Here is a 22,162-nt window from a genome sequence, read left to right on the forward strand (position 1 = left end):
TTGGTTCTGTTGAGCATTTTCTCCTTGCTACCGGCTCAGTAAGTTATTTTCTGCAGTGCAGCTGTTTCATGTAGCGTTCAAGTTAAGGATGATACCATCCTCCCAACAAAACATGCCTCTCAGACCTAAGAAATGGAGAAACTGGAAAATTAAAATGCCCACATTGTCATATAGTGAAGCCTAATATAAACAGATTTCCCCCTAATAGCTTATTGATCTAAATTTGAGAAGGCTCAAGAACTCCATTATGCAAGAAATGCTGCTGTGGAGAAAGTATCTTGCATGACCGGTTTCCAACCCTTATGATTTATCAGCAAGGTTTGTAATTACTGTTAATATTTATTAATTGTAATGGAATATTTTATATCTGGCTTCTTGTATAACTCAAGAATCAACAAGAAAGAATCAGTGCATAATTCAAGATAAAAAGTGTCCAAAAGAAAGGATACTTTGCTCAGATTGTATTGGGTCTGTGCTGAAGATAAATTACAGAGCTCTCCAATTCACCGTAAATAGGAGTTTTCAAATGAATTAGGAAGAACAATTTCAAAATAAAAGATTAGGGCTTGTGCGATGGCACTGGTCTGCTACAAATGAACACTCTTCTTGGCCTCAGAGAAGAGGCTTTCCAAGATTCCAATTCATATTATAAGAATATATTTAAGGACTATATTATATCGTCATGCTTAGCATGAAAAGTGGAAAAAAGCTGAATTTACATCCAATTTCCTAAAGACAATGGACTTATAAACAGCAGCAGCAGCAACAATGTTAATGCAGTTCCTGGCTATACATTTATCTCTTTCCATAGAAACAGCAGAGTTTCTGAAGCAAAAATTTCCTGTTTCCTTTCTGGATTTTTAACCATTTCTTGTAAGTTCCAGACTTTAATGAGAGGCGATGGGGAATAATTATCCATTTTTCCAGCCTCGGTTCACGATTTCTTCCTGAAGTTTTGAAACAATCAGATTTTCTGTCTGTTCTGTAAATGACCCAGGACATGGCTTTTTCTCCCTTGCAGAGATGTGTATTGATGGCAAGGGAATCCGCTTTCTCTTGGCCAAACATGTACAAGTTATCCTGTGTCCAAGAAGACATGCAGTGTTTCTTTCAGGCCGAGTTCCTTATTTTTCCAAACCCTGTAGACCAGGGGTCTTCAAACTTGGCCCTTTTATGACTTGTGGACTTCAACTCACAGAATTCCTCCGCCAGGCATGCTGGCTGAGGAATTCTGGGAGTTGAAGTCCACAAATCAAAAGGGCCAAGTTTGAAGACCCCTGCTGTATGTAGACAGAACCCTTTCCAAAGTGAAGCACTGTCCCGTCTGTATCTACCATATCCTCTGAGGTTGCCTTCACCTTCTTTTCTCTCCCACACAACGTATCTGGACTGAGCTGTCTCTGGAACGTACCTTCTTCCTTGTGGAAATCCAGTCTGCTACATTTCATCACAGCCTGTCTGGCAAGCCCTACTTACATTCCTAACAAGTGTCATTACTTCCAGTACAGGGAGTCCTGAAGTGGCTACTCCATCACTAATTGACATAGTTAAGTGAGGCATCACGTGACCATGACCTCAATTACACAGTGGTCATTAAGCAAGTCACCCATGTTAGTTAAATAAGACATCGCAGGACCGTAACTTGCAATTTTTTTCTGCCCAGTTTATTCTGCTTGTTAGATGCTGGCTGTGAAGCATGTAAATGGAGGTTATATGACTCTGGGCCACTGTGATATGCTGTGGGGCACATAAATGCCTCCTGGTTACAAAGCACCTGAATCTCTGTTATAGCCCTTTTATTACTTCTTCACCCTTAGTTTTGGACTTACGAATCTTTCCATGTCACAGAAATCCTCCACTGCATGTTTTTCAACATTTTACCTTTTCATCCTCCCCCTTTCACATATGACTTTTTTGGTGTCTTGGACCTTGTTAGAGCACAAGCAGTGCCACTGCTTTTTCAGTAAACTTCATCTTGTTTTCAAGCTCCTGCATACGTCTGGAATAAAAGTGGTGGTTGCTTTAAGAGTCACTTTAATTTTAAGATGCCAGCTCCTCAAAGCAGACATAACTTTTTTCAGATTGATTAGGTGCCATCAAGTCATTTTTAACTCTTAGCAACCTCATAGATAAAGTTTCTCCATGAACTTTTTTTCAGACTCACACAGTCTGTTTTAATAAATAGCGCAGAAGTACTGCATTAATGTGGACCATTTGGAACCCTTCCAAATCATTTTCAAAACTTGCACAGACCTGGTGGAGACATCCACATATTTAGCACTAGGTTATAGTATTTAAATGCATTACAAGTCTACTTTCCTATCTTTGGCTGTGTATTTTAGCAGAATGTGTAGTTCTTATTAGTTTCACACAGATTAAAGCATTCTGCAGAATATGGAGGTTCCTACCTTGACATATATGTTGAAGTTAATGAAAGAGGGGCATAGATTAACAGCACAGCAAATCTCTGCATTCAGAGGTTTCAAATTTGGTTTTTGGAACCTCAAGTTAACACCTTTCTGTTAGCTAGGCTAAAGTAGGCTTTTGAAGGTTATAAAAATCTCAGTGAGTCAAAAGTGTTCTAAGGTAACCTTGTCTTAAATGACTAAACAAATGGTATAGAAACTCTCTCCCTGACACTGCCTGATTGATGGTATTAATATTCCACCATGATCTGGTGACTCAGCAGCTCACCTGATAAAAGAAAATACAGAAACGTCGTGACTGATTTCTCCAAGTCAAAGCTGCACTGGAGAATAAGATGTGTGCTAGAATTTTTCATTCATTTATTCCATTTCTATAGCTGCCCTTCCTAGAAAAGTGAATCTGGTTGTTGAAAATTATAACATCAGTTAAAAAGCAAATGTGTCTGTGTCTGTGTCTATATAAGCTAAGAAAAATACAGATATAACTAAGAAATGGAGTCCTTAACCGCACTAGGGCTCAGGTCTTGAGATGTGATCAGGTCTTCAAGACCTTATGAAAGGCCAGCAAGATTGGGGGCATGCTAAGCTCTAGAACGGGGGTTCCCAGCTGGGGGTGCGCGACGATATTCCAGGGGGTGTGAAAACTTGAGTTTATAAGTTTCAAAATTATAATGAATATGCATAATTTGTTGCCATTATTTTAAACTTTTGTTAGGGCTGCGAGAATATTTCAGAAGTGTTCTAGAGGTGCAGGGTATAGAAAAGGTTGGGAACCACTGATCTAGAGGGAGAATGTTCCCGGGGCATGGACTGCAACAGAGAAAACATCTCCTAGTCCCCACTAGCTAGCATTCCTTGGCTGATGGGAACCCCAGCATGCCCAACCTGTTGGACCAGATTGGACAAATAGAGATAACTGAAAGAAGACAGTCTCTTAGGTAACCCAGTCCCCTGCCATGAAGAGCTTTTACCGCAATTACCAGCACCTTGAATTGCATCCTGAAACACACTGACAACCAATGCAGCTCACAAAGTAGTATTGTTACATATGCCAAGTACCTGATACCATTCACTATCTGTGCAGCTACATTCTGCACCAGGTAAAGTTTCCGCATGTTCTTCAAAAGCAGCTCCATGTAGAACACCCTGCAGTAATCTAAACAAGAGCAGGCGGGTGAATGAGCAAAGCTCTCCAGCAATGGGCACAACTGGCACACAACCCAAAGGTGTGCAAAGGCCCCCTAGCCACAGCTGCCACTGCTCTTCTAGCAGGAACCGTGAACTCAAGAGCACCCCCGAATTGTGTACTGGTCCGTCTGGGACAGTGCCACTCCATCCAGGAAAAACCTCATCATTGGACAGCCCAAGTACCCAAAGTCTCTTAGTTTGTTAGCACTGGGTCAAATGAACAGCTGTTTGCAAGGAGTATATCCATTCCCTACCATCCAGTCACAGCTGTAGAAGCTTCTTGGATGAAAAGCGAAACATCTTCAAAGAAAAACAAGAAAGTCCAGTTGCCTCATGAAAAAAGCATCTTTGAGATGCTTACTGCAAAGGGACTTGAAAAAATATTCAGCAGATTTTATTTTCCTCATCTGCAAATAGAACAGTGAAGTGCCTTAGACAGTAGTGATTTCAGAAACGTTTAACCTCGGTGGAGATTAAAGGATTCCCCTCCCTCACTTTCATGACCAGAGTGTCTTTACTAACTTCTTTTCCAAATGATTTAGCTATCTATTTTTAATGGCAACATGTAAGGCTGACTTTCTGCACAACTTTAAAGGAAGACGTCCAACTGTGTAGAAGTGCTCCACATCTCGTGATCTGTCATTTTAATCCATTTAGCACTTTGCTTCCTTAAATGCTTTCTCAAGACAGCTTGTACTGTACTTCACTAAAGAGTTGCAAATGGTTTTGTAATTCATCAAAATTGAAGCTAGGCATCCATTCATTGAAATCCCATTTTGTAGGCTGCTTTCATTTATTCATGTTGCCACAATTTATCTTTCCAAGATGCCTCTTACTTCAGATTTCAAAATTCCACTTATTCTTTTGGGTAACACTGCCAGTGTAAAAGCCAAATCACCCTCAAGTTAAGTTTTGTTCCTAGAGACTACATGGGCACATCCATGTTTTCTTACCAACAGTATCAAGTGATTTGTCATGCATCATTTTAGATCAGAGGTCGCCAACCTTTCTCGGTTGGTGGACCGGAGAGAAAGGAAAGGGGAAGCATTTCACACGAGAGCGTGTGCATGGGGCCGTGAGCACACGTGCAACGCAAACGGGGTAGGGCTAGCACCTGCATATAAGCCTTACCTTGTTGCGCAGCATAGCACCCTGTTTCTGGGCCCCGAAGCACGGTGGCGCCCATTTTTTTACCCTACAGCACAGTGGCAGTCTGTTTTCACACCCCGAGGTGAGGCATTCTGTTTTCGCACCGCACAGTGGCGTCCCATTTTCACACCCTGTGGCATGGCAGCATCCCGTTTTCATGCCCCGAGGAACGGCGGTGGTCCATTTTTGCGCCCTGTGGCATGTTGTTCTACTTTCACGTCCCGCGGCGCAGCGTCCTGTTTTTACACCTGCAGCTGTGGCAATAGTGTGACTGGGTGTGTGTGCACGCATATGTGCGTGCACTGGCCAGCCTGTCCTGTGGCCTGGTGGCCAGCAGGCCATGGCCTATTACCGGGCCGCAGCCCACAGGTAGGGGACCCCTCTTTCTAGATTGTTGTTTAACTTATACTGGGATTTCTTGATAATCACCAAGTGCTGACAAGTCTGACTCTGAATACCTTTTTAAAGATCAGCTAAGGCTGGCTGGGTATTGCCTGCAACTAGGCAAATACAGCAAGACTGGATGAGAAAAAAAATAACTGCATCAGAAAACTAAGTCAATAACTTATTATGTGAACTGCATGAAGCCACTGTTCCTTCAATCAAAGTTTATTAAATAAACTGCAAAAAGCTGGATGGACATAATTTGCTAAATCCAGAGCAAGTGATATTATGGCCTTGTGTAATTATGTGAACTGGCCAATAGATTTGTGGAAGCAGTTTTTCCAGGGATGGAATGACCTCTGACATTTGTCTTTTCTGCTCTTTAAAAGTTTCAGATTTTGTATGATTTTAACAGGACAGTGGATGTTGTAATGACTTTTATATTCTTGTAAATCTACCAAGAGTCCTGCTGGATTGTGTCAGACTATAAATGAAATAATTAAGGATTCCTTAAGGGAGTTGCACTTTTTTTTAAAGCTTACTCCAGTTGCTGTTTTAATGACAGACAAAGAGGTACTTTGCCTTTGCATGATGTCGAAGTACTTCCAAATCATTTTTGAACCATGAACAGCCCTAGCAAGTAATGGTATGAAGGAGTTTTATTTCCTCAAGTCACAAATTGATGAACCTGTCTGGAGAGGTCTTCTCAGTCTGGACATTAAAACCAAGTATATTTCCAAAGGGGCTGCAGCCAATGATGATTATATCAAAATGACAGATGCATTGTGGCATTCGATATTTAAGTTACAATGTTTGTGTCATAATGTTATGAGGCACATTAAATTCCTTTCCCTCCTCCCCCCCCACCCCAAAATCCATGTTCCCAGTTTCAGTAGCTGAAAGAAAGCGCTAACTTGCTGGCTATTGTAAATTGTAGTTAGAACTGTCTTTATTAGTTGGTTTGTTGTGAATCCAATCATGGAGGAAACTAATAATTATTTTCTCTCTTGAGTTTACAGCATTGACTTTAGCGTTTGGTGAACTTTATCATATCCAGTAGGATTCATCTTGCACCATTTATACTCATGCTTTATGAAGGTAGTTGTCTATGCTCATGTTCAACATCCACAATCACTTTGTATGCCATAGGTCTACGGGTTCTGACATGGGACAGGAGGTGTTTAGGGCTGTCACATCTAGTTCAACTCAACCAGATCACAGTGGAGTAAAGTTTGACAAAATATTCCTGATTCCTGGAATCTGATTGGAGTTATAAACCTCCAAACATTGGCCATATAATTTGAGCCTGAAAAGAGATATTTGCTGCAGCAGCCCAAGCTTCACCAGTTGATCCATTGCAATGGCACCTGCCTTGGAACTACTATACGCTGTCAACTCTCTCTAAGACAAAATCGTATGAGAAGTCAATTTCATAGATAAATTCCAAAACAACCTGGGTAAAGCCAGGGAAGCTTCTGACAACTTTAGCCAGGACTCACTCAGGCTCAGCATGATTGTTGAAATCTCCTAAGCAAAAAGGCCTTGGGAGTTTCCAATGCCACAGCCATCTACTCAGTCAGGGATTCTATTAGGCATTGGAATGGCCATAATACCAAACTTCATCCATTGGCTCAGAACAAAGTACATACAAGGGCAAACAATTAGACATTCCTGGTTAAATTGTATGTTCCGATGAATCCCTAAGTGAAACAGAATCTGACACAACCGCTACACGGGACAAAGGTAAACAGATATTTCTGCAATTCTGAATGCATATTTAAATGTGCAGCTGACAGATTCAAAAAAAGAAAAGATGGAACATGGCAGGTGCAGAAGTTTGAATATACTTTCAGTCAGCATTCTGCAAATCCTTTGACAGAATTAACAGCTTCCAAATGTTTCATATAGCAAACTCTTTTAGTTCCTGTTTTTGGATTTTCCCCCCTTTGTTCCTTACATAATGTTTTGAGCTCAGAAATGTTCTTAACTCTCCTTGAATGCACTGTAGGTTTAAGGTCTTCCTACAGATTTTCAACAATCTTTCAGTCTGGGGCCTGGGAAGTTCATTCCAAAAAGCTTATTTCCTGTATTTCATGGTTCATATGGAAGCATGTTTCACATCATTATTTTGCTAAATTATCCAAGCTCTCTTCAGCTTTGATTTCTTCAGTAAATATGGAACATCAGCTTGTCAGATATATTGATATTTAGTTGAACCTACTTTTTAGGTTGTGGCCAAACAGTTCATTTTTTTTTGTTTCATTACTCCATAGCACTTAGTTCCTAAACACCTGAAGTTTCTAAATTTTTCTTTTGGTTCTTTTACATCAGACATGTCAAACACAAGGCCCAGGGGCCGGATCCGGCCCGCGAAGTGGTTTCATGTGGCCCGCGAAGCCATCCTGGAAACAGTGAGGAAACGGCCCCCACTGCCTTGGCCCTGGCCCAGAGACCCTCCTTCTGCCAGAGACCCTCAGATCTGTCCCACTCCTGCCCAGGCCCCCATAGGCACCCTTGATGCCAACGATGTAGAGCTGGCCATGCCCACCCAATAGGCCATACGCACTCTAGCCACGCCCACCCAGTAGGCCACGCCCACCCTGGCCATACCCACCCGGCCCCCTGAGGGCAACCGCAATGCTGATGCGGCCCTCAGTGAAATTGAATTTGACACCCCTGTTTTAGATGATAGTGGAGAAAAGTTTTTTTTTCCTGCAAATCTTCTATGTAGATCAGGGAGCTCCAAACATGCCAAGTTTTAAGACTTGTGGACTTCAACTCCCAGAATTCCTCAGCTAGCCATGTTGCCAGAGGAATTCTGGGAACTGAACTCCACAAGTCTTAAAGTTGCCAAGTTTGGAGACTTCTGAAGTAGATCATCACTCATAAGGAACAACTGTTTTAGTGTCCAATAAATTTTTCAACAGATCATTTGCAGATCACCGTGGGTTCTTTTTTTTTTGCAGATCTCACCAGTTTTCAGGCAGTTCCAAAAGAGATTTTACTTGAACGTCCATCACTGCCTTGATTGAATATTGCATATTCTATGTCTAAGTGCTATTGCTATTGTATCTTCAGTAATAGTAAAACCTTGGGAAAAAGAGGCTAAAAATTAGATTGAAATTTAAAGGAAAATAACACCATCTGTACAGTATCTGCTAGGCAAGCACCACTCCTGAATGGAATGGAAATGGTCTAGGACAGGGGTGTCAAACTCAATTTCATTGAGGGCCGCATCAGCATTGCGGTTGCCCTCAGGGGGCCGGGTGGGTGTGGCCAGGGTGGGCATGGCCTACTGGGTGGGCGTGGCTAGAATGTGTATGGCCTACTGGGTGGGCATGGCCAGCTCTACATCGTTCGCATCAAGGGTGCCTATGGGGGCCTGGGCAGGAGTGGGACAGATCTGAGGGTCTCTGGCAGAAGGAGGGTCTCTGGGCCAGGGCCAAGGCAGTGGGGTCTGTTCCCTCACTGTTTCCAGGATGGCTTCGCGGGCCGCATGAAACCACTTCGCGGGCCGGATCTGGCCCCCGGGCCTTGTGTTTGACATGTCTGGTCTAGGAAGAAGTGGAAAAGAAAAGCCAAGCTTGAAATGGTGGGACTAGAAAGTACTAGAAAAAATAAATATTGGAAGAAGCAAGATAGATTCAGGGGGAAAAAAGCTGTGCAAAAAAGGCTGGGTAAAAAAAAATACTCTGAAACTCCTGCCAAGTATCAATGGGGCCTTGGTGTGCTTTTTGAGCTATTTGTGACTTTAGTAAACAATGCCCTTAAAATCAACATGGGACAGCTGTGGATTTGTGCATGAAAGATTACTTGAATCCATTCCAGGAAAATTAGAAGCAAACAATGTAAGTTTAAAATCACACAGAATGTGTGACAGGTGTATCATTTTCCGCTTTGCCTCCAACTATTAGAGAATTGCCTGACATAAGAAAATTATCCCTACAGCACTATAAAACAGTTGTTTGTGTGTTTTCTGGAATTATCATATGAAAAGCATAAAATGTTTTTTGCCTGTTAATCAGCACATATCTCCTAATATAGCTGTCCTGTGATTCATCATAGAACATTTCTTTTTGCTGAAGTTCTATACTAGCCTAATTCTATACTAAAGTACTACTATGGTACTACACTAGTTCTATAGCATAGAACCAGGGTTTTCAACCTTTTCACCCATTGTACCACTTTAAGGATATGGCAACATCCGAGTACCACCAGTCACCTAGCAAGGTGTCAAAAACTTGATGACCAAAAAAAAAAGGAAAAAAGTGATGAAGTACAAGTAGTCCTCAACTTACAACAGTTCACTTAGTGACTGGACCCTGGCGCTGATCCTGGCGCTTCCACTGAGCCCTGACAGCCCTGAAGAAGTGCTGATCCTGGCACTTCCGCTGAGCCCTGACAGCCCTGCAGCTCCAGCCATCTCTCGCTTAGGCTTGTGTGGTGCTGCCATTCCCCTCCCCTGCTACCACTTTTCTAGGATAGTCGCATACCACCTGCCAGGTGCCAATGTACCACAGGTGGTACCCGTACCACTGGTTGAAAAGCCCTGGTATAGAAGCACTATACGATACTAGTTCTATGCTATACTAGCATAGAATTCAATCCCATACCAGATGAGAATTTTGTTTGGCTGTGCAGCACTTTGGATTCAAAGGCAAAATATTGTTTCAGATTGTGTGTGTTGGGTTTTGTGTGTCTCTGTGTAGGGGAAGCAGAGGCATGTATCAAACTGCAGTTACACGTTTTTCTAGAATTGCATGGCTACATCCTTTAGCTACTGCACAATGCAAGAAAAGGACACCACTGGATTATGTAGTTGCAGATCTATGCTACTTTTAATCCAAAACACTGCACAAGCTTTGAATGTCGTATTGATGTTGCTGTTTAAGGCCTAAGATGCAGCAAGTACATTTCACCAAACTGAAAATTTTCCAAACGGCTAAGTTGGATTGTAATTCACATCATCAGCCAGTTTGGCTACTGGACTAAAAAAAAAGGTTGCAGAAGAGTCCTCAGGATCCAGTGCTTTGTCAATATATTGCTGTGCATATTTCATATGTGCCTCCATCACAACGTATAAACAAAAACTTGCAACATAATGGTGCAGCATTCATTTTAGTATCTGCCTTGCCCTTTGCTCTTCCCCATAGACACTTTTGAAAGTCTGGACTATATTGTATACTGTGTTTCCTTAACTGCAGTAAGGGGTCTCTTGATAAGACATAGAGACAAATAATATTGTCAGAGTAAGTGCAACAAAACATGTTATTCTATTGAAGCAAGTGAGCCTAGGCAGACAGCAAGCTCCAATTAGTCTTATTTAGAATTCTGCAAACCTGAACTAAGGATGCACAGATGCTTGCAACGGACATGGCATAAATTTCCTCCTTTGCATCACAAAAGCACTACCCTTTCAAATCAAATACTAATACTGCTTCTAATAGTAACAGTGGGGGGGGGGCAGTCTGCATGGCAATCTTGCACCCTTTGCTTTATAATGAATGTATTATTATAGGTTGGTGGCAAACTGCCATATAAAATTGCAGTGATCAACTGGTATTTTTGTTTTTGCAAAATTAAGAAAAATTAGGGCATGAAAGCTCCAAATAGCTTAATCTACCCATTCTGATCTTCTTAATTCCTGAAAACCAAGGAGAGCATTCTAGCCTTTCATTATCCAGAGATACCACATCTTTATATATCTCTTCTGCTGTTTTCAACTGGAAAAAAAGGAGGGAGGGAGGAAGGAAGTCCCTAGACACAAAGTGGCTACCTTCCAGTTTTAGAATTTTTCAAGTAGCGGAAGATTCTACTTCTAACTACCTGTTGAGGGTAATAACAGTACTAGAGGATTATTATCTCCCAAAGGACTATAAGTGACTAATGAAGGAAAATGAATGCTGAGCTTAGACTTCTGGATTCTGGAGCCGTTAGTGCATAAGAGAGTAATTTGGAGAACCCTCTGGGAAGATAGTTTTTAGGTTTATCGCCAACGGCCTCCTTCCACACTGCTTAGATTAATCTCAAGCAAGAATAGCGTGCAATTCAATTTGTATCAAAAGTGGAATTCAGGGAGTTGATTCTATTGACTGCTATAACTGTGCAATTCACTTTGAAACCATGGAGAAATGTGGGGAGGGGAAGGGGGCAGAGAATAGCTAAATATTCTGTTGGAATTAATGGCTAAAAAAAAAAAGCTCCACCCCAGTCCCAGGAGCTGCAAAGAGCTGCAGAGGGTCAGCATGTCTCTGTGATCCCATTTATGTATTGCCAGGTAGGAGGACAAGATAGCAAATACAGGCTCAGTTGTTGTACCTGAGCCAACATGCGTTCATGGTTGAAGTTGGCCTGGGAGAATCGAGGTTTAAGATCCCACCTGCCTTGAACCCCACAAGGTTATTTTGAGTCATTTACAATCCAACCCACCTCACAATTGCTGGGGTAAGCAAAAAAAAATGAGGCAAGAGCTTGGTCAACACCATGTTAAGCTCTTAAAGGAAATACATACAAGCACTTGGTGCAAAATAAGCCATGTCTTAGAAATAAAAGAAGGTAAGAAAAATGACCCAAAGCAGCATGCACCTTCCATAAATATATAAATATATTGTGTAAAATACTATAAATTCTGTAAAAGGACAAAATCAAGACACTGGTACATGTAAAGTTTTTAATTACAAAAAAAATCGACAAGTCTGTTCATGTAAGAGAACACAAAAGCAATTTCGAGCTGTTAAAGTTTCTCGGTTGCAGAAAAAGGCATGGCGTTTTGTTGTGAGGATGAACAACCTTGCAGTGGTTTGCAAATAAGGAGCACTGTTGGCTTTGTGAAGACTATTCATGCATCGGCTGTACTTGGTTCATAGTAGTATGTTGCCTGGCACTTTTAACAACAATTTCATTATGGCTGCATGCAGTGGACCGCCTCCACAATTAATACGTTGCAGCACAAAATTGTCACCTGCATAACACTTCAAACTGTAAGGTCCCGGTCCCTTACGTGAACTTGCGATATCATATTGATCTAATCAGATAACCCAAGCGGAGACTTCTTGATCAAGCAGCACTTTATTTGATCAAATTAAGCAGCTGGGTGGCCAACAATCTGGAACGCTGGCAGAGTTACGTCCAGAAGTGCCACACCTTAGAAAGTTGGTAGCATTGCTTTATAAACTTTGTTAGCCAATGAAAATCAGACAACAGAGCCATTACATCATAAGGAAGACATCGATCATTCCTGTACACTCCCTTATTCCCTCCTTCAGTACATCGCATCCATGTACATGATTCTCACGCTTGCATGAGATTTCCCTGGTGCAAAAGCTGATTACAAAAAGCAAGAAAGCAACAGTTAGACTAAACAATTTCCCTTTGTTCCAGAACCCTTCAAAACAAAGGCGGCTTTCCTCTTGACGTTTTTTTAAAAAAGATTCTGCATACTAATCTCAAGAGGAGGCAGCTTTCTTTCCTGTTCCATATTCATTGCCTCAATTACAATCCTTTTTTATGCATTATGTATAAAAAGCCCATTATTTAGCATGCAATCATCTATTTGGTTATGAGAAGAGACAGATGTTGATGTGCTTTTTTCCCCCCACTGAACCGCATTCAGATTTTCTTTTCCTTCCAGTCTCGCTACCAAACATGCACCAATCTGGCCCCAGTCCTCCCTGCAAACCACCCCAATAATACTGCCTAGTGTTCCTTTGCAGAGGATGGATGGCCAAAATCGATTTTCTTTTAAATCAAGTTTGGAATTCCAGTAACCTGTGATGTGGGCAGCACTAAATATTATTAGTGAAATATATTATCTCCCTACGTTTTTTTTTATGGAGGGCTTTCTTGTGAAGGGTCCCAAAAAACAAAAAGATCCTTTAATTTTTCTTTGTTTTATTCATTCCTCTGACAAACTAACCCAATTTTATTTTTTTTAAAAAATCAGCTTTATAAGGCATTATCCCTTCCCCGAGTATCCTCTCTTATCAGGGGTCTCCAGCCTTGGCAACTTTACGACGTGTGGACTTCGACTCCCAGAATTCCTCAGCCAGCCGTGCTGGCTGAAGAATTCTGGGAGTCGAAGTCCACACGTCGTAAAGTTGCCAAGGTTGGGAGACCCCTGCTCTATATTACTCTTCGGAAAGGCTGTGTTGAGAAGCAGAGTCTTCTAGTTCCATATCTTCTTGGCTGGCCCTTCTGCATTCCACCATATGGCTTATCAGGAGAGCGTGAGTGGTTCCTAGGTCCCTCCACTGTCTGGATTGAGTACCATCAGTTGCTTCATAATCATCAGACAACTGTTTTTGGAAAAAAAAATAAGAGACAGTATCATTAATGTTCTAACAGCACCATTCAAAGAAGCATTGCCAAAAAGAGTCAGTATTTGGAGGCCATGTTCAACTTTGTACATGGTCACCAGATATTTTCACCTTGATATCTCAGGTTCCATCATAATCTACCACATCTAATATAACGGAAGGAATTGTGGTAAAGCCAGAAAACCAACCCGGGCACTTGCAAAAAACAGTTCAGGAATTTACTAAATGTTATTCAGTGCCAGATATGGAGTAATCAACAAAGCCGATCTAAGGTTTAGTAGCAACAGGGGTGCTTGTGAAGTAGCTATAGCTGATACCGCTTTTGTGGAGCGTGAGAAAGTGGCAATATTGTCAATGCTGACTCAAATAACCTAAACACGAATTTAATCAGTGGCTGCCTAGCCCACCTTTCTCCTTGGACCCTTTCATATGATAATTTTAATATAACTATATATGCCATAGAAACAAGCATTTGTAGTTACACGTGGTTCAGGAGCCATAAATAGCCAATCCCTTTGGCAGAACAAGGCACTATAATTGATTAATTGCCATCCAGTTGGTTACAGATCTTAACAACTATATAGACGGGCTTTCTCCAGGACAGAATAAGGCAGAAAGTTCACCTTTTTGGCTATATCTTACCCGTATGGCCTCCTGCTTGTTACGGTTTGCTGCTCTAGCGGAGGGCCCAATTGCAATATTAACACTACTGGATGATTGGGTATCTGTTGTGTTTCCTCCTTCAGCTGCAGAGAGCCCAGAAATGACCAGTGCACTTGAGAAACTTCTTTTACCAAACAAGAGGCTGAGAGTAGAACTAGTGGATGAGGCCAGACTAGACGTGAGCACAGCCCCAGCTCGCTCCTGCACTGTTAGTTGGCCCAAGATAGGGATGGCAGCGGTTGGGGAGAACACAGAGGTGGCAGAATTGTGGAAGGAGAGCTGGCTGTCAGAAAGTCTTGGGGCAATTTCATGAGCCGAAGTGGAAGTCTGGATGAAGGGTGGATGACTCTCTAAGATTGGACCAGAATGACTTGAGCGAGGGGGCCTTTGACTCAAAGTAGCATGCGTCTGAACAGACTGGCTCCTGAATTTTCTCCTGCCTTTAAAAAGAAAAAGAAAAAAGAAAGAAAAAAATCATTTGGAGAAACTCTATCCATAATTAAACCCTTCAAATCATCTCCCCACTATTCAATTAATGCCCAGTGCAAAGCACTACTCCCATTTTTTTCCCAAGGACATCAGTTTAATAAACATGCTTAACCAGAAAATCTGAAAGATTTAATAGCAATAGCATTTAGAATTATATACCGCTATCCTAGTGCTTTACATTACTCTCTGAGTGGTTTAAAGTGTCAGCCCATTGTCCCCAGCAATCTGGGTCCTCATTTTACTGACCTCAGAAGGATAAAAGGCTAAGTTAACCTTGAGCCGGTCAGGATTGAACTCCTGACAGTGGGCAGAGTTAGCCTGCAATACTACATTCTAACCACTGCGCCACCATGGTTCAAGGCTTTAAGGCATACAGGTGAAACTCGAAAAATTAGAATATCGTGCAAAAGTTCATTTATTTCAGTAATGCAACTTAAAAGGGGAAAATAATATATGAGATACTCATTACATGCAAAGCAAGATAGTTCAAGCCGTGATTTGTCATAATTGTGATGATTATGGCTTACAGCTCATGAAAACCCCAAATCCACAATCTCAGAAAATTAGAATATTGTGAAAAGGTGCAATATTCTAGGCTCAAAGTGTCCCACTCTAATCAGCTAATTAAGCCATAACACCTGCAAAGGGTTCCTGAGACTTTAAATGGTCTCTCAGTCTGGTTCAGTAGGAATCACAATCATGCGGAAGACTGCTGACCTGACAGTTGTGCAGAAAACTATCATTGACACCCTCCATAAGGAGGGAAAGCCTCAAAAGGTAATTGCAAAAGAAGTTGGATGTTCCCAAAGTGCTGTATCAAAGCACATTAATAGAAAGTTATGTGGAAGGGAAAAGTGTGGAAGAAAAAGGTGCACGAGCAGCAGGGATGACCGCAGCCTGGAGAGGATTGTCAAGAAAAGGCCATTCAAAAGCGTTGGGGACTTTCACAAGGAATGGACTGAAGCTGGAGTCAGTGCATCAAGAGCCACCACACACAGATGGAACCTGGACATGGGCTTCAAATGTTGTATTCCTCTTGTCAAGCCGCTCCTGAACAACGTCAGAAGCGTCCTACCTGGGCTAAAGAAAAACAGACCTGGTCTGTTGCTCAGTGGTCCAAAGTCCTCTTTTCTGATGAGAGCAACTTTTGCATCTCATTTGGAAACCAAGGACCCAGAGTCTGGAGGAAGAATGGAGAGGCACACACTGCAAGATGCTTGAAGTCCAGTGTGAAGTTTCCACAGTCTGTGTTGATTTGGGGAGCCATGTCATCTGATGGTGTTGGTCCACTGTGCTTCATTAAGTCCAGGGTCAATGCAGCCGTCTATCAGGAGATTTTGGAGCACTTCATGCTTCCTTCCGCAGATGAGCTTTATGGTGATGCTGACTTCATTTTCCAGCAGGACTTGGCACCTGCCCACACTGCCAAAAGCACCAAAACCTGGTTCAATAACCGTGGGATTACTGTGCTTGATTAGCCAGCAAACTTGCCTGACCTGAACCCCATAGAGAATCTATGGGGCATTGCCAAGAGAAAGATGAGAGACAATGCAGAAGAGCTGAAGGCCGCTATTGAAGCATCCTGGTCTTCCATAATACCTCAGCAGTGCCACAGGCTGATAGCTTCCATGCCATGCCACATTGAGACAGTAATTGCTGCAAAAGGGGCCCAAACCAAGTACTGAGTACATATGCATGCTTATACTTTTCAGAGGTCCGATATTGTTCCATGTACACTCCTTGTTTTATTGATTGCATGTAATATTCTAATTTTCTGAGATTGTGGATTTGGGGTTTTTATGAGCTGTACGCCATAATCATCACAATTATGACAAATCATGGCTTGAACTATCTTGCTTTGCATGTAATGAGTCTCTCATATATTAGTTTCCCCTTTTAAGTTGCATTACTGAAATAAATGAACTTTTGCACGATATTCTAATTTTTCGAGTTTCACCTGTAAATAGGTGATAAATAAATCTAGTGTGTTCATAGTTGGACAAGTCTAATATGTTTCACAAAATTGCTTTATGTTGCATAGAGTTCCTTGCTGTCTCTTCCATTCTTCCTACTCTTCCATTCTTCCCTATCCATAGCCTTTGTAGAAATGCTACCATGATTTAGCTCATTAGTGCAGGTTCGCATCCCACCAGGCTCAAGGTTGACTCAGCCTTCCATCCTTCCGAGGTAGGTAAAATGAGGACCCAGATTGTTGGGGGCAATAAGCTGACCTTGTAATAATGCCGCTTGGGGGGGTGCGAAAGCCCTAATAAGCAGGCATATACATAGAATGAAGGCTATTGCTAAGCACATTGATTTGTGCTTAGATTGTAAGCCGCCCTGAGTCTTCGGAGAAGGGCGGGATATAAATGGGATTTTTAAAAATATTTCAGCCCAGGTTATTATATAATAATGCAAAGACACCTTTCAACAATTGCCTAAATCAATCTACATTACTGAGAAGTAGTAGTAGTAGTAGTAGTAGTAGTAGTAGTAGTAGTAGTAACAGTTCATCCCGAGGTGCTTCTGGGTTGAAAGGATTAGCCAGTGACATCACTATTGCTTGGGGGATTCCCAGTTGGGGGGCTCCTTTCATGTCCCCAGGAGGAGCTGGAGCGAAGGACAGGAGTTCATTCCACCCCATGGCGTACTCAGGTCTTGAATATAGGCTTGCTGCTTGTCAAGCCAGTGTTCTAACCACATGTGCCATCATGCTCCTAATAGTAGTAATAGTAGTAGTAATAGCAGTAGTAGTAATAGATGTAATAACAGATGTAGCAATGTAGGAATACTTCACTTATTCATACTTATTGATGTCAACCAAGGGCATTTTGTAAACCCTCATTTCACTTTGTGGCTCCTGACAGGATTAGTGCCAAAAAATGTGCCATAGTGGAGAATCTGCAGTTGGTTCCTGCAAGCAGGTACAATTCAGAATCAGTAAAGCTAGATATGAATTTTAGACTTCTATGAAAGGCAAAGATTCTCAGCAAGTCTTGACTTAACCGTGGAAATCCCTAGATGACTTTGAGCTACTGTCTCTTTTTAGCTCAAGCTATCTCATCGAGTTGTTGGTGTGGGAATAAAAATAAAGAGAACTGGCAATACAGTGTAACCCATTCTTAAATGGCATGAAAACAATGTATAATCAATACATACATATATGCGAACATACAGTGATCAATGTGCATTTTCTATTAAAATCTGCTTGGCTTACTATATATATTAAATACACGTGAAATAATAATTAAAACTTATATGGGGACTAGTTTTATATTGGAAGCAACAATTAAATATTCCATTTTTTTTTCTTGGAACAATTAAGCATATACTAAATCATTTTTGTAGTTAATCTATGTTGTACCCCACTACCTTCTATTTTAAAGTTGTAAAATTATTAATCTTGTGATATTCTTTTGAATGTAAACCCTTAAATGTTATTGCAGTTAAAAGTGGAGTAGGAAAGTTTTAGTAGCAGACTCATAGAAAAGTTCATTTTTTTCGGTTCCTTAAATTTCATTCTTTGATGATTACTTTAATGCTAATATTGTTAAATAAAAAGTAAAAATATACTGTAGCTAGGAAGCACTGTATGATGAGAATTCTGGTATGCTGACATTCACAGTCAAAAGTAATTAAACATCTGCTCTCATTTTAAACAGTTAATCTGACCACTGTCCAAAAATATCCCATACATGTCTTTAATTCAGTGGTTAAAGTGTGTTATAGTAGACCACCCATATTTCCACATAAATAACTCAATTTCTGCAAATACTTAGGAAACAAAAGAATCTTTTATATCCTTTTATAAATACATTTTTGAAGCTTAAAACCCACTCCATCCCTACATTTACTTAGAGAACTTTGACTGTTAAGAGTTGTAGATGAAAAGATAAAGCCAAATAAAATTAATTATTAAATTATTTGATTCATTTCAAAGATTTGTATGGCCGCCCACACAAAGTAAACTTCCTTATCCATATTTGTTGTGTTATAGTTAAGCTTGTTTTTCCAATTACCTATGGAGTAGCCCGTGAAAGCAAATAGGCATACAATACTGTTAAATAATTGGAGCAGTTTAGCAGCAATATTCATTGTAAGCTTAGTATTACTATGTATGGGTAGATAGTGTCAGAATATTTCTGTGCGTTAATTCTAAGGTCAGTAGGCATACTCATACCACAGCAGGTAACCGCAACATTTACGGCCCCAGTTCCAGGACAGGGTTATAAGCTTTTTTAAACCCATTAATTTCAAAAGAAGCTGAGGTGGCATCAAAAGCAGTTGAAGTGCAAGATTCCTTCATGAATCTGGTTCATGGGATATCAAAAACTCTCTTTTGCTACGGACCTATCTCTGCTCCTGGGCCAGTGAGAGAGAGGCATAGGCCTCCAGTAGAAGGCAAGTTGATGTCCCTTATGTCACAATACTATCACAAAAATGATACAAGTGATGCAATTGGTGTCATTTGCAGTATAACATCATGATAAATTTGCTCTCATTGCAGATAAGCCAAGGGGTTCAGGGGAACAGCTTGATATTGACTAGGCACTGGAATATCTTTTGGACTAAGCCAGGATTCTAGTGTCACATTCCGTGTTATAGTTTTATTTTTGCAACGCCTTGTGTTTCACTTGGATTATACGCCATCTGTACTTTTTCATTATTGGTCAACCTATAATACCCTTCTGCCAGGGAATAAATGCAACTGAGAATTAGTACCTGAGAACTGAGCGACTTGAAAGGAAGGGTGCAGTTGGGGTGTGCTGTTCCTTGTATGCTGGGAGCTGCTGCTCTGGCTTGAATTATTAGCTGGATTACTGCTGGAAGATCCATTCCTGCTGGCACCTTCCTCACAGCTTCCTCTACTGTGGTTTGGGTTACAGTCCTTCCGCATTCTGTTAGAAAAGAGATAGTCAGGGGCACCAGAATACACTGGAGTTTTCAGGGGCAGATTCTGGGGAACATAAGCAGGAAGGTAATTTCCCTTTGCTTCCAATGTCTTTGTTTTCCACAGTGGGAACACAGCGCTGGGCCAGAAAGACCGTTCTTTGAAAAATATAATAGGAAGTTTTACTCTCAGAATTGTTTTACGTTTCTTTGGCAAATTATGGGAAAGGCAGATGTTCATCGACATCTCTCTGTCAGCTTTCATACTGGGCTCATATGAAACATATAATATTTTGGCCAATAATAGCAATGAGCTGTGCAAGTTGCACATGAAATATTCCACTGAAAATATTTCATATACTGTAAAAAAACAGTGTTGAAATGCAGTGGTAATGGAATTTGCACTTGGGACATACCTCCTGACAGCGTTTTCCCCCTACATTTTTCTTTGATCCTACTTCTAAGCAGCTCACTATTTAGTCATTCTCTTCCTCATTTTATTTTCAGAGCTAGTTCAGATTAAAATACGTAAGTGGATGAAAACCAATAAGCTGCATGGCTGAGTGGAAATTTGAGCTTGACCTTAGCCTCACATTTTAATGGTGTGTGGGAGCTCCAAATATTGCTGAATTACAATTGTCAGTCACAAACAGCTCCAGTCATCATCATCGGTGGCAAATGTTAGGGTTAAGGTAGTTGTTTTTCAGCAATATTTGATGGATCACAGGTCTCCAGTCTCTGCTCCAACCACTAAACCATGCTAGATCCCATGCTATGATCTGCACTATTAATATGTGTGATGTAGAAGTCCCATAAACAGGACAATCTATTTATTTTTTTAAAAAGATACGCTGCCATGTCCAGAATACAACTAGAATGCTACCTTAGGGAATAAAGATGTTTAAGGCCTGCATTTCCCCCCCCTGAAGTGTATCCCTCCTCTCTTTTAAGTTATTATCCACACTGAAAATAGTCGCAGGAAAAGTTGGGAGGTCCATTTTGGTTCTTAGTTTGTAGAACATGAGTCATTTAGGATCTCTTTTATTTCTGTTTCTGAACAGTTGCAAAACTCTTCAACTCATCCAGATATTTTAATTCTGAAAAATCAAATGCTGAAAAAAAATCTCAAGTGACAAATTTGCCTGGCTATTTCATATGTCATTATTAACCCTATGACCCAGTTCCATAGTAAATTGAGAAATTCACTGCAGTAGAATAGATTCTACAAATTCTGCAATTTAGGTCATTTGATCAAATGTATTACTTTTTATTTGTCAAAGGCGAATTTGGTTCAGTGTCAACAGAGTGGTAACAGATGATTCTGCATCGTGGCATTCAGTCTCAGTCCATTTAAATTATAAAATACCGCAACATTATTGGAAGGTGCAGAATAGCTGGTATTTGGAGAAAGATGGAGCCATAGAGGATGAAAAAAAACAACATTCCTCTGGAGGTACATACTGTTCTACAATAATGTACTTGCCTCCTTTCTGTCAAGTTTTACAAATCTTTGCCACTAGCATATTGTACCGCAGATTCCTTTTCTTACTTGCTGTTAATGTTCAGAGGAAATGTTATACAAAAATTCAGAAAATCTGAAAGGAGTTCCTGCTATATACAGGTGAGTTCCATATACGTACATACATACATACGTGCGTGTGTGTGTGTGTATCTGACAAAATTGTATATAGCATATATATCTGACAGAAATACACACACACACACACGTATTATTACAGTGAATTTCTTTCAATTAGCAACTGCCTAAATATAATGAAGGGACCATGAATATGTAGGATGCTCAGTTCAATCCAGATGGAATGAGAATACAATAGGAATGGATGAATCTCTATTGTGGTTTAACTTCTGAAAGGAAGGGCTCCTGGAAAACAGCTGTGAGGGGCAAAAGAGAATGTGCACATAACTCTTACAACTACATAAGGAGGGAAAGGGGAGGCAAATCAGTGCTTTGGTTGCTGTTCTAATTTAAGTGGATAGTAAGTAACTCCACTTAGTAGTATTTGATTTCTATAGCCACCCAGAGTAATTTGCTGAGATGGGCGGCTATAGAAATCAAGTAAATAAAATAAGTAAATGAATTAATATAAACTCTATTTTAGGCAGTGGAGACAGAAGGCAGCATGTATCTCTTAAAGTTCTCATTAAAAAAAGTCTATCTTGCATTTTGAGAGCCCTAAGATGTCCTTTAAAATATCAACTGAGATGCAATGGAAGATCTCTGGTAATGAGCCCCCCCTCTCCCCCCGCTGCTTACCTAAGCCACTTGTTTCTGAACCATCTTTTAATGCTGTTGAGACTTATTGGTCCACCCCAGAGATTTTTCAGCTGTCTGTGAGTGCCTATATAGGATGTGGTCAAAGGAGAAACATACATGGGGTATCCTAGAGGCTGGTCGCATGAAGAATTAATCAGGTTCCTCAACACCTGTTTATTGTTTTGGATGCTGCCTCGTTCTGGGTTACGATTGCGTAAAAAAATCAGTTCCTGTTGCTGTCCTGCCCACAGCCCTCGGACACATTCCTTGTTAACCTAGAAATAAACAAAAGTACAAAACCATGTGGAAACATTTTGGAGAGAAAATGAATGGGGGTTGCAATCCACCTGCTGTTTGCACTGCAGAGTTGCTTACTTCAAGGC

At 40.9% G+C, this 22,162-nt stretch overlaps 1 protein-coding gene across 1 annotated transcript in view; it reads right to left on the bottom strand.

Moving 5' to 3' along the window:
* Positions 1-13,260: 13,260 nt before the first annotated feature.
* Positions 13,261-22,162, bottom strand: part of PCNX2 (pecanex 2) — a gene marked incomplete at its 5' end in the record, with an annotated part of 105,903 nt that continues 97,001 nt past the window's right edge. The window contains 4 exons of the mRNA XM_081313895.1: positions 13,261-13,441; positions 14,105-14,565; positions 19,337-19,512; positions 21,780-22,054. Coding sequence (XP_081170021.1) covers positions 13,274-13,441; positions 14,105-14,565; positions 19,337-19,512; positions 21,780-22,054 — 1,080 coding nt within the window. The 3' untranslated portion in view covers positions 13,261-13,273. The remainder of the gene's footprint in view (positions 13,442-14,104; positions 14,566-19,336; positions 19,513-21,779; positions 22,055-22,162) is intronic.

Source organism: Vipera berus, assembly GCF_964194415.1.
Source record: "Vipera berus genome assembly, chromosome: 1".
In the NCBI taxonomy this organism is placed as follows: domain Eukaryota; kingdom Metazoa; phylum Chordata; class Lepidosauria; order Squamata; family Viperidae; genus Vipera; species Vipera berus.